General features: G+C 44.9%; 1 protein-coding gene across 1 annotated transcript in view; it reads left to right on the forward strand.

Moving 5' to 3' along the window:
* HYDIN (HYDIN axonemal central pair apparatus protein) overlaps positions 1–12918 on the forward strand; it is a 347975-nt gene that overhangs the window by 304807 nt on the left and 30250 nt on the right. Inside the window, 7 exon segments of the mRNA XM_069548980.1 lie at positions 1234–1385; positions 1496–1685; positions 2804–2906; positions 3132–3410; positions 5431–5573; positions 8102–8320; positions 11192–11352. Coding sequence (XP_069405081.1) covers positions 1234–1385; positions 1496–1685; positions 2804–2906; positions 3132–3410; positions 5431–5573; positions 8102–8320; positions 11192–11352 — 1247 coding nt within the window.

The raw sequence follows: 12918 nt of genomic DNA on the forward strand, positions 1-12918 counted from the left end.
TACCAGGGATTTGTGGACATTATATTGTTGTCCTCCTCGGTTTTTTTCTTTTTTTACATGAAGCAAAATTTTAATTTCTGGCTCTTACAAGACCTTTTAGAGTATCTCAAAAATAAAGGGATGGAACCAGTCTTATCATTCCAGTCTACCCAATATAACTAATCAGTTACCCAGGCACCAGTTCCTCTGTATTTCTTCCACCCCTTTGGGAAAATGGACTACAGAGAAGCCTAGCTCCTCTTGAGCAGTTCCATTCATTCCATGAATCAGTAGGCACTGATGTGCTTCACCTTCTAGCCCAGGCTTCAGAAGTTGCACCGTATTAACCTTTGGTGATGGGTGCATCCCTAGCTGAATCTGCCCTCACATGGCCTCAGGGGCCCAGTGACCGAGGCACACACTTTTTTAGACAAATGCATGCTGTCGTCCTTCCTTAATTTGCAGATTATCCTTTGGAACGGGCGAAGAAATTATACTCTCAGCTTAAGAGCAAGAAGGAATAGTCAGTCTTGAATCCCACCTTCCTCCCATGAGAATAAAAAGTTCTTTTGAGGTCATGCCCGCAGTCTTCCCCAAACATTGCTCCCAAACAGGAGCAGATAAAGTGCTGCAGGAGGTGGTTCTAACTAGTACTGTTAAAACTGCAAAGAGCAGAAACCCACTCAGAATGACCCCACCACAAAAAGGTTTGCTTCAGTGAATCCGAGACCTCACGTGCAGGATGGAACACAGCCTGTAGCCAGAGGCCTGAAAGACTGACTGAAATTGTCACCTGAAATCAAACTTTCAGATCATCTGCCAAAGGCCACATGTCTCTCACACATGGTGTCTCCATTGCTCCTTTCTCTCGTCTGGCTTCTAGCCCAAGCTTCACATCAGTAACCACCAGGAGTCTCTGGCATTTTAAATTTATTTGTGTGTGTGTGCATGTGTGTGTGAAAGAGAGAGAAAAGTGGGGGTGGGGTGGGGTGGATTTGCTATCCAAGATGCAGTTTAGTTCATCTAATTGCAGAGACCACAAGTCTGGCCAAGTCCAGCCGATTAATGCTTAGGGTTGGGTCCCCGAGAACCCAGGCCACATCTTCCAGGAGCAGGATTGTCCAAGTAGTGGGACATGCCTGCACAGAGCTTAGAGGAGGGAAGTCACAGCAGGGCCAGTAGAGATGAGCAGCAAGCCCTGTGCAACCATCAAGTGGCATACACACCAGTCCCTGCTCCCCTTCCCCTTTCCAGGTCTTTGCCCGCATCACCGACATCTTTGAAGTGGAACCCAACAAGATGTGTGTTGCTAGCCGCTCACATGCCTTTGCCACAGTGTCCTTCACCCCACAGACCATGCAGACCTACCAGTGCATCTTTGAGGCCACCTTGGATGGCTTGCCCAGGTACAGCTACCCAGCTCCCCTCCTCCAGCAGGGCTGTAGGCCATGCTGTCTGTGGCATGTCCTTCCTGCCTTGCTAGGCTGACAGGCCTCTATCTTCCCATTCCCTGCAGCAACCTGGCCAAGAACCGAAGCCTTGTGTTTGATATCGTTGGAGAGGGGAACCTCCCTCGGGTGACCATCATGCGGCCAGTTCTCTACAACCAGTATGGAAACCTCTTACTTCTCTTTAAGAGGCTTCTGCTTGGTCGTTCAGAGACACTGCCTCTTATCCTCAAGAACAGTGGTGCCATCCCCGCCAAGGTACTGCTGGAGGGTGAGCATGGGGTGAAAAGGGAGAGTCTTCAGAAGCGAGACTTTTGATGTTGAGGTCTCTGCCATCCCTAACTTGTGAGGACTTCTTTCACGTTCCTCATACAGGAACATGGGTAAGACGTGGGTGTGCAGAGGGAGCCAGGGTTGGTCTGATTACTGGGACGCCGATGCATGGCACACTGGAAATGACAGTGCAAGGCGGTGAGCAGCAATATACACCAAGCTGAATGAATAGGATTATGGGTGTTCTGAGTGTCTTTGTTTTTTCACTTTTTTTTTTTTTTCCTGTAATGAACACTGCGTTTGCAATAAAGAAAAAAAAATGAAAGAAACTTCATCAGGGGTGAGAGATATAACATCTGAAGGGACTTTGGGTTCAGCACTTATGTTTTTATTTTACAAAAAAGGTGATAAATCGTGTAAGTATTATTCAAAGAACTGTAGGACTTTTGAAAATGACCTACTCCTATCTAGAAGACACTGGTTTTTAGGAACTCACATTCATGCAAGTCCTCATAAAGTGATGAATATTCATTTCCATTTTATTTTTGTTGTTGCATTAGTTGCTTAGCTGTGTCCAACTCTTTGAGACCCCCATGGACTGCGGCCCACCAGGCTCCACTGTCCATGGAATTCTCCAGGCAAGAATACTGGCCTTTCCCTTCTCCAGGGGATCTTCCCAACCCAGGGAGTGTACCTGGGTCTCCTGTATCACAGGCAGATTCTTTATCATCTGAGCCACCAGGAAAGCTGTCATTCCCACTTTATTAGTCTGCTGTATATTTTACAACTGGTTTGTCAGTAACAGAGGGCTTGGCAGCCCCATTTTAACACTACATAGCTGGGTGTTCCAGAAAGTCTCCATACTCTCTGGACCTCTGCTTCCTTATTTGAATAGCAAGAGCTGAGCTAAAATTTTTATTTCTCCTTTCCAAGAATAATATTTATTCTCTCTCTCTTAATAAGAAACTCACAAAAGTGAGCCCTAGGCACAATGATCTGGGGTTAAGAGGGGTACTTCCCCAACAGCACAGTGTCTCTCACTCAGTTCAGAAAGCATGAGCAACCTGTAAGCTTAACACTCTGTCTTGCCTTCCTTCTGCCAGCTGCACGTTGATATACAGGACCAACTAGGAGTCTTCTCCCTGAAAGGGAAGCCCTCTACCTCCTATATCTATATCACAGAGGAAAACAAACCACAAGCAAAAGGTAAGTAGGGTGAGTATAGCTTCTGGAGAGCAATAGGTGCCGGTAGCTGTTTTGTTAGGAATTAACGTGTACTCAGCCCGAGTCAGATGCTCAGCTTTGTCACCAATGGCCTCTCTAGGCAAGACTCCTTCCCACACGAGGGCTGCTTTCCCTTGAGTCCAGGTCTTTACAGATACATATTCCTTTAAATTGACTCTAGATCATGTCTCTCACTTCTCATTGCAGCAAAGAAACCTCACACAGCTTCCCTGGTTGTTCCTCCTGGAGAAATAGCCGAATTTGATGTTGTTTTCCACTCCAAGAAAGTCGGGAGAATGGCAGGCACCCTTCACTTGTCAGTGATCAACAACCAGTACGAGGATACAGTCATCCACATGGTGGGAGAGGGCTATGAGGATGATATCACCTTGGACAACATCCACGGGCTGGTGGCTTCCTCCAGCCAGGAGTCCTCAGATATCTCTGAGGCCAATGAGGAAAGCAGCATAGAAGACTTGGTGGCAGGTGAGAGGAGCAGCAACGAGGTGTTGGCAACTGTTGGCCCTTGGGTCATTTTTATTATTTTATTTTTTAAGATTTTTTTTTTGATGTGGACTATTTTTAAAGTCTATATTGAATTTGTTGCAGCATTGCCTCTGTTTTATTTGTTGACCACGAGGTGTGTGGGATCTTAGTTCCCTGACCAGGGATCGAACCCTCAACCCCTACATTGAAAGGCGAAGTCTCAACCACTGGACCACCAAGGAAGTCCCTCTTGGGTCATTTTAAATAAGAATGAAATTTAAGTAACAGGTTGGCTAGCTTCCTGGGAGTTTAGGCTGGCGTCTCCTCCTTGTTGGCTAGCTTCCTAGGAGTTCAGGCTGGCGTCTCTTCCTTATTGCCGTTTGCTCGCTCACGCCTGGCCCAGTCTCCGCACCCTCCCTGTGTTCCCTCAAGGAACATCTGTTGAGCATCCGTGTGCATGTGCTTGGAGTTCCAGAGAATAATTAATAAGAGAGTCTACCCTATACGGAGCTTTTTCTTTGAGCTCAAATTCCAATTGAGTTAGTTAATAAGTGAAATTTAAATTCCAGATTAGCTAAGAAGTGAGTACGTGTATCTCTGGAGTTTTCCCTGTCTGTATTTTCAAGCTGGCTTGTGTTGGTATTGTCTGTTTCGTCTGTATCATGTGTCCTAGACATTCTCAAGGAAATGGCCAGCTGGCTGAATTAGAGAATGTGTAGGTCTGTGCTTCCCCTAGACTGTTCCCTGCAGCCTCACTATTAGCATGCTGTCAGGACCTACAGCATCGGCATCACCTGGGAGTCCCTAGAAATGGGAGTTTCAGACTCACCCCAGCACCTCAGACCTATTGAATGAGAATTTGCAGTTTAACAAGATCCCTCGGTGATCTGTGTGTGTATCAGACCTGAAGACGTGCTCTCTGTATTCTGCCAGGCACCACTGCTGCATTTGGTTAACTGTATTCACTGGGCCGGAGAAAACGTACTTCATCATTATTATCAAAAAGCATTCGTTAAAACCCTGACTGTGTGGCTGACTGCTGTGAAGTGAGTTATAAACACAGTCTCACAGTTTTTCTAGGAGCTTAATTCCAGTCCCAGAATGTAGCATCAGGCAGTCCCTACAGCATGGGTTAAAATCAGTGCTCCTCATGTAGCTGGTGTTTTCACCTCTGTTTGCAGCTACACGGTGGCATCTCTCTTATCAGGGGTCAAGCAGAAGCCAGCCATGAACCCTAGGTCAGAAATCAGATTCCCTTTACTTCTAATGGGCTTCCCTGGTGGCTCAGAGGTTAAAGCGTCTGCCTGCAATGCGAGAGACCCAGGTTCAATCCCTGGGTCGGGAAGATCCCCTGGAGAAGGAAATGGCAACCCGCTCCACTATTCTTGCCTGGGAAATCCCATGGACTCAGGCGCCTGGTGGCCTACAGTCCATGGGGTCGCAAAGAGTCAGACATGACTGAGCGACTTCACTTACTTCTAATAGGGTTACCAGGTTTGGAAAATCAGAATACAGCAGTCCCCATTAAATTTTTAGATATTAAACTTGAATTTTAGGTAAACCATGTATAACTTTGAGTATATTTATGTCCCCAAATTTTGCCTCGGACATTACTTATACTAAAAATTACTCGTCATTTATTTGTAATTCAAATTCAGTGGGGACTCCTGCATTCTGTGTGGCAGTTCCAAACCTTAATAGTACTGTTTCAGCAAACAAACGGAGTTGAGGGGGTGGTTGTGTTTTCCTTTGTACAGATGGAGGTGAGGGCCAGGATGGGTGGGTGGATGGATGGTAAATAGATGCTCCCATAGAAGAGAAAGCGTGCTGCCCAGGGACTCTAGGTGTTTGCCGGATGACTGTCCAAGGAGGGTAGGGTTGCATGAGGGTGAGGTGACCATCCGAGGAGGGTAGGGTTGCATGAGGATGAGGTACAGTGTCTTTCAAGTGCTGGCTCCTCAGGGGAAGCGAGCCTGCAGAGACAAGGGGGGGCTCACTGCCCCCTGCTTCTGTTCCCTAGCTGCTCTGGTGAATCATATCCAGTTCGGGGACTGCCACATTGGAACCAGCTATAATGTGAGCTTCACCATCACTAATCACAGCCAAGCGAATGTGATACGGTTTGAATGGCCGCTTTTGGCTACCGTTTCTTTCTCCCCACAGGTAAGTGAAAGATAGTCCTTGTTTTCCACACTCCCTTAGGCCTACACCAACCCTGACTTGACTGTTGACCCAGTCCACAGATACGTGGGATGAGGGGGATGTGTCCCTCACTCACACTTAGTGCCAGAAGTGTCCCCTCTGGCCTAAGAAAAGAGAGTGAGGTCAGCCAAGTCAATGGCTAGGCTGATGTTGAGAATTCCATGGAGACCTCCGTGGATGAAGACAGGCCCCAGTCTTCCCATCCCTGAGTATAGACCGTGTCCCCCTCGGTGTGTATTCTTTTGAGTGTTCATCCTGCAAAAGTGGTTCATCAAAAGCTAAAATGGGGGTGGTGGGTTTTGTGGACAACAGAGATTTAGAAAATATTACAAGTTACATCTTTCTCCCAAAGATTCTCAGTCTCCTTCAGCATATTAAAACATAGTCAACTGTGTTTTACCTGGGATTTCTTCTTTTAGCATCTCACAGCACGCATGTTATGGATTGCTGAGCAAATCTTGACACTGAATAAAGCTGAGGACAACATGGCAGCAGCACCTCAGCGCTGGCCAGCACTTGCTCTTTTTTTTTTTTTTTTGGCCTTGCTGCACAGCTTATGGGATCTTAGTTCCACAACCAGGGATCAAACCCGCACCCTCAGCAGTGAGCGTGTGGCGTCCTAAGCACTGGACCGCCAGGGAGTTCCCCAGCACTTGCTTTCCACAGAGAGTCCGCTTCTGAGTTCCCAGGACTATGGATGTGTCCACGACCTCCTGCTTTGTTTCCCCCACCAAGTCTATTTAAGCACAGCAGTCTAGGAAGGTGGAGGAGGGTTGGGGACCCACTTTATCACTTTAAATATTAGTGCACTATCAGGAAGAAGTGCTTTGCTTCCTGGGAAGATGTAAAGTGGTAGTCAAAGTAGGCAGAATTAGCTTCCCATGATCCATTCTCACGACCCACCCACCCACACACACACACACACCCACACACACCCTGGTGTACACGTGCACGTGCACACACACACACACCCTGGTGTACACCTGCGCGCACGCACACACACACACACACACACACACACACGAGTCATGGCCTTGGGAAGGATTAAGCTTTCTCCTCCCTTCACTTCCCAGAGGAGAAAGAGTTTTAAATTTATTGGAAACATGAGAAAACTACATATATAGGACTGTATATAGTATACATTTGGATATATGTATGTGAATTTATGTGTGCTAAAGCGCAAATGATTTTATTCTACAGACCAAATTGGATTTCCTATATATCTGGACTACTTTAGGAAATCGCAACCTTTTTGGTGTCAGCCCTCCTTTATATGCTTAAACATTATTGAAGACCCTCAAAGAGCTTTTGTTTACATGGATCACGTCTATCATATTAGAAGTTACAACAGAAAATCTTTAAAAATACATATTTATTCACTTAAAATATAACAAGCCTATTACATGTTAATATGATGCCATATTTTTTGAAAATGGCTTTATTTTCAAAACAGTATGTGAGAAGAGTGACATTGTTTTACGTTTTTACAAGACCCTTTAGTATCTGGCCTAGTAGAAGATAGCTGGATTCTTATATTGGCTTCTGCATGCTGTCTGATGCAATATCATAGTTCATATAATCTGTAGGAAGAGAATAGAGTGTATACTCATGTCTCTGAGTATACAGTGGAGAGTATTCCTTTGTATACTCATGAGAAAATGAGAATGAAAAAGTCAAATGTCATCTTAGTATTATGATGAAAATAGTGTTGACCTTGTTGACTCCTGAAAAGGACCCAGGGCCCCCAGGGGTCACTAGATCACACTTGACAACTGCTAAGGTACTGTGTACCTCTGTCCATAATTTGTGTGGATCATATGATTAAGATTTACAGATGGTTAAGAGCATGGTATCTGGCACCATCCTACCTGGGTCTGAATCCAGATATTCTAGTATTAATGGTATGACCTTGAGCAACTTACCAGTTTCCTTGCCTATAAAATCGGGGTTATAGCTGCACATCTATAGGGTTGTCATGGGGGTTCGTAGAATTTTGTTAAAGTTTAGAATAGTATCTGAAGCATGTGGCAGTTTGATAATATTAGTTCCTCATGCTTTCTTCTTATTTCTCATAGTATTGCATTGTGTGAGTGTTGGTTTTTTATTGGAGTATAATTGCTTTGCAGTGTTGTATTAGTTACTGCTATACAATGAAGTGACTCAGCTATATGTATACTTACATCCCCTCCCTCTTGAGTTTCCCTCCCCTCTACCGTCCCACCCCTCTTAAGTCCTCACAGAGCACTGGGCTGAGCTCTCTGTGCTATATAGCTAGCTGCTCTTTTTTTTTTTTTTTTTAGCTAGCTGCTCTTGCTTTTATGATTCTATTTCTAAGAACCTCATGTACATATTTACGATGATCTACATATATGTTCTTGAACGATGCATTTTTGCCGGGACTTCGGTTCTGCCCCTAGAATGGCACCATCAGGCATGAAGAGTCCTCAAGACTGAATTCCCCCAAACACTAATACAAGGCTCTTCCACAGATGGGCCACCTCCACCCTGGCTGTGCCAAGGACGTAGTGGTGACCATGAAGTCAGACGTGCCCATCAACCTGAAGAAGATGGGGGTCAAGTGCAAGGTCTCCAAGATCATGTTTCCGCTCCCTGCAGACCAAGTACCTGACTGGGATGACCGCATGCGGACGGTCAAGTGGGTGGACGTGCCCAGAAACACTCCCGGGACTTTCACTACAAAGCGAAAAGTGAGTAGGGGCACCAAGCCCCTAGTCTGACCAGGCCTGCCACGCTTAGATGCCTACTGCTGTCATCTTCAGCGTCTCATCATTTCCTTCTTTCATGGAAAAAAGAAACAGTCCCCAATCACCTGACCTGGGTTTCCAAAGCGGCAAACTGAACTTCCAAGCATGCCTCCTGCCATCCTCACCACACATACCACACAAACCACTAGCTTCACTGGCAGAGCTTTTGTGTACGTCTCAGTATATAGTTTCTAGCTGAGCAAGGCCCCCACCTTTTTCTATATCAGAAACCTGACAACTAGTCTTTTAGCTGCTTCCTTTTTCCCTCAGTGTCCAGAATTAGGTTAATCTCTTGTTTGGTCCATGCATGCCACTCCTTTAATTATTCCTTAGTTGGTTTCTTTTTAGTAAAATAATTAACAGAGATGAACCCACACCCAACACAGGAAGTATAACCAGGATTACCTGTGTGCTTCTCAGCCGTTCCCTCCCACCAACCGAGAGGTGGTCACTATCCCAGGATCTTGTTTGCTCATTCCCTTGATTTTTGTTTTTAGTTCTTTTTTAAATTACCCTATGTGTTCTGCATATTGTTCCAGTGTGGTTTTGAACTTTATTTTTCATAGGTTATTGCGTGCGGTCATCTGTGTTGCTGCATTTGGCCGTAGCACACCCATGTCACTGCTATGAGGAATTACATTATTATTTACCCATTCTTCTTTTGAAAACTACTTGAGCTTTGCTACCGTGGACAGCATTTCTGTGAGCATTATAGTTCAGGTCACATGGTGTTCATTTGCAAGAGTTTATATTCCTAAAACATGGAATTTATCTTGGAAAAGCGTGATATTGGTTATTTTCATTTTGATAAGCTCTTTTGTTCCTGTGGTGGTGATTTATGGTTTAGTTGCTAAGTCGTGTCCAACTCTTTGCAACCGCATGGACTGTAGCCCACCAGCCTCCTCTGTCCATGGGATTTTCCAGGCAAGAATACTGGAATGGATTGCCATTTCCTTCTCCAGGCGATCTTCCCAACCCAGGAATCGAACCCAGGTCTCCTGCATTTCAGGCAGATTCTTTACCTACTGAGCTATGAGGGAAATATCCTCACCGTATTTATCACTTATCTTTTCACTTTCTTTAGTGTATCTTTTCATGATTATCTCCATACTGTTTTATTCTAAAGTATTTTGATTATTCTTGGCCCTTTATTTTTCTAAATAATTTTTGAATCCATTTAAACAAGTATTATTAAAACCCTGATGGAAACCTGATTGGAATTGGATTGTATCTATAAATCAGTTTAAGAAAAATTGATCATTTTATAACATTAATTCATCAAGGTATATCTCTCTTTCAATATCAGTATCAGTTTAGTCACTCAGTCGTGTCCGATTCTTTGCAACCTCATGAACCACAGCACGCCAGGCCTCCCTGTCCATCACCAACTGCTGGAGTCCACCCAGACCCATGTCTGTTGAGTCGGTGATGCCATCCAACCATCTTATCCTGTCGTCCCCTTCTTCTCCTGCCCTCAACCTTTCCCAGCATCAGGGTCTTTTCAAATGAGTCAGCTCTTCTCATCAGGTGGCCAAAGTACTGGAGTTTCAGCTTCAGCATCAGTCTTTCCAATGAGCACCCAGGACTGATCTCCTTTAGGATGGACTGGTTGAATCTCCTTGCAGTCCAAGGGACTCCCAAGAGTCTTCTCCAACACCACAGTTCAAAAGCATCAGTTCTTTGATACTCAGCTTTCTTCCCAGTCCAACTCTCACATCCATACATGACCACTGGAAAAACCATAGCCTTGACTAGACAGACCTTTGTTGACAAAGTAATGTCTCTGCTTTTGAATATGCTGTCTAGGTTGGTCATAACTTTCCTCCCAAGGAGTAAGCGTCTTTTAATCTCATGGCTGCAGTCACCATCTGCAGTGATTTTGGAGCTCACTGCCCATACAAAACAGTGAAAGTGAAAGTCGCTCTTTAGGTCTTTTTAAAGATTTTTTTCTTTTTGGCTACTGCTCAGTTTCTTTAATATTAATAAGACTCTTTAGGGTTTTTTAAATTTGTTTTTGAGTCCTTTTCTTAGTATTTATTTATTTGGCTGCATTGGGTCTTAGCTGCCTCACGCAGGCTCTTTTCTATGGAATCTATCATTGCCCTATGAGGGCTTCTCTCTAGTTGTGGTGCGTAGGCTTTAGCTGCCTGTGGCATGTGGGACCTTAGTTCCCTGACCAGGGATCGAACCTGCGTCCCTTGCATTGCAAGGCGGATTCTTAACCACTGGGCCACCAGGGAAGTCCCTTGAGTCTGTTTTATTAAATTATTTTTTAGGAATTTTCCCTTCAACTAAGTTTCCGTATGTATCTTCATAAAATTATTCATAACATTTTTTATCATGTTTAAGTATATGTAGGGTAGACAGTGATGTCTCCTTTTTCATTTGATATTGGTTATTTTTATTCTGTCTTTCTTTTATTCTTCTTGATCATTCTCACCAAAGTTTTTCTTAATCTTTTCAAATAAACAGCTTTTAGTTTCACTGATCCTCTCTGGTTTAGATTTATTTTCTGTTTTATTAGTATCTGTTCCTATCTTTATGATTCCTTTTTTTTTAACCTTTTTTGGAGTGTATCTGACCCCAAAACTCATGCCTGTGCAGTCGTCATGCTCTCAGTAATTGTGTGTTATTCACTTTCTTCCCTTCCCGTTTATGAGTCATTTTAGGTGTGACCTCATCAGGTATCCTGGAACTTGGGCTCTTGGGCTGGTGCTCGCTTGCATGGGTAGGATGAAGCACTGTCTCTTCTCCCCATCATTCCTAAGGCAGCTGGCTCTGCATCACTGAGGACATGGCTTGTCTTTGTTGCAGGTGATAGAGACTGATCCCGAGCCGGCTTACTCAGTCCTAGAAGAGAACTATCGAGAACTGCAGCTGCAAATCAGTGCCCACGTGAATTTCGCCTCATATAAGTGCCAGACTACCAACGTGCACTTTAAGGAAACACTGATTTACCAGACTCGAGTGTTTGAGTGAGTCATCAGAAGCCTCCTGACACTCTTAGAGTAGTCCTTTCATTCCATCATTCACTCACGCAAACATTTATTCAGTGTCCATGACAGCACAGACCGGACATAACACCTGCGTGGCAGGCACCAGAGGGTCTTCGTAGGTCCAATGAAACACTCAGACCCACGAAACTATTCAAGTTCAGACTTGAAATCAAGATGTAGACTTGATTCAGCTTCAGTGGGAACAGTCCTTGCAATGGTCCATATCACCACCCAACAACTATTCTTATTGCACACCCCTCTGCCCCAAGTGACAGCTCAGACAGTGTCCATGTTGGTGGGCATAAGGTTCACCTTAGCTTGGAAGGCCGTGACCAACAGAAACCAACATTTCTCACAAGCGCTGCAGGGCCATAGCCTCCAGGATTCCTGCAAGGGACCTGCCCTGTTACCAGAGTCCCTACACTCAGAGAACCCCAGTGCGTGGCTTCCCTCCGGGTGTCATGATTCCTCCCAGCCCCGAAGCAAGGTAGCAATCAGGGCTCATTTTCACTATAAACAAAGTTGTCTCATAACATAGATGATTGATACTTCTCTCTTATCAGGCTTCCATGGACACAGAACTCAAAAACGGATTCAAAGTCAAAACTGTGCTTAGAAGGAGAAGGGGTTATGTTAACCCTTCATTCACACCCAGTTGGTACAAGGATGCATGGGTCCTGCTCTCAAAGAGCTCATAGTGGGTGTTGGGGAAATGGGTGAAAATGGTTGAATTGATGGTTACAGTCCAATGCTCTGGGTTTGCAGTAAGCATCCCAAAGGCAGACCAAGATATGGGGAGAGACAAGTGTCTGGGAAAACTTCCTAAAGTGGTGGACCAGCTGAACTTCGGAGGACAAATAAGAGGTGGCCAGGTGAAGAAGTGAGATAAAGGGCCTTCGGGCAGAGAGAAGGCCTGTGACTCTTCTTTGAGAATTACAAACACAAAAGTGTAAACCACGGACATTTCTACTTTGTAAAAATTGGTAATTAATTGTTCAACTCATTCTGCACTTTGGCCCTTAATGTATCCTCTCAAATTATTACAGAACCAAAAGCTAGGAGACAGGAAGTGGGATCTTCTGCTGGTGCCCATTTCACCTACCGTGGGGGTCACCAAACTCTGGCCCATGGTCCAAACTCGGCAGCTGCTTATTTTTGTAGGTACAGTTGTGCTGTATGTCGTGTGGGCACACAGTCATGCCCGTTTGTCTATTATCATCCAAGGCTGCTTCCCCAGCAAAGGGAGTAGCTACTGCAGAGACCTCTGGCTCCTGATGCCCAAGACCTTTACAGAAATGTCTGTTCACCCCTGGGCCTAAACCAAGAGTGCTTCTGCTGGAAGTATCCTGTGCCACTGAGATTTCTCCCCTTCATAAAAATTTGCTTTAGCCTAAAGACCAGTGCTCATAAATTCACATAATTCATAAATTCACACAAGCCCCTGAGGCCAAAACACTTGACTTCACGCACAGCTGCATAGTCTACCTGGACTGGATATAGGGAATCTAATCCTTCAACCCCTCCCTTGGACCCCTTCCCTCTGCC

This window comes from Ovis canadensis, chromosome 14 (assembly GCF_042477335.2).
Source record: "Ovis canadensis isolate MfBH-ARS-UI-01 breed Bighorn chromosome 14, ARS-UI_OviCan_v2, whole genome shotgun sequence".
Lineage (NCBI taxonomy): Eukaryota > Metazoa > Chordata > Mammalia > Artiodactyla > Bovidae > Ovis > Ovis canadensis.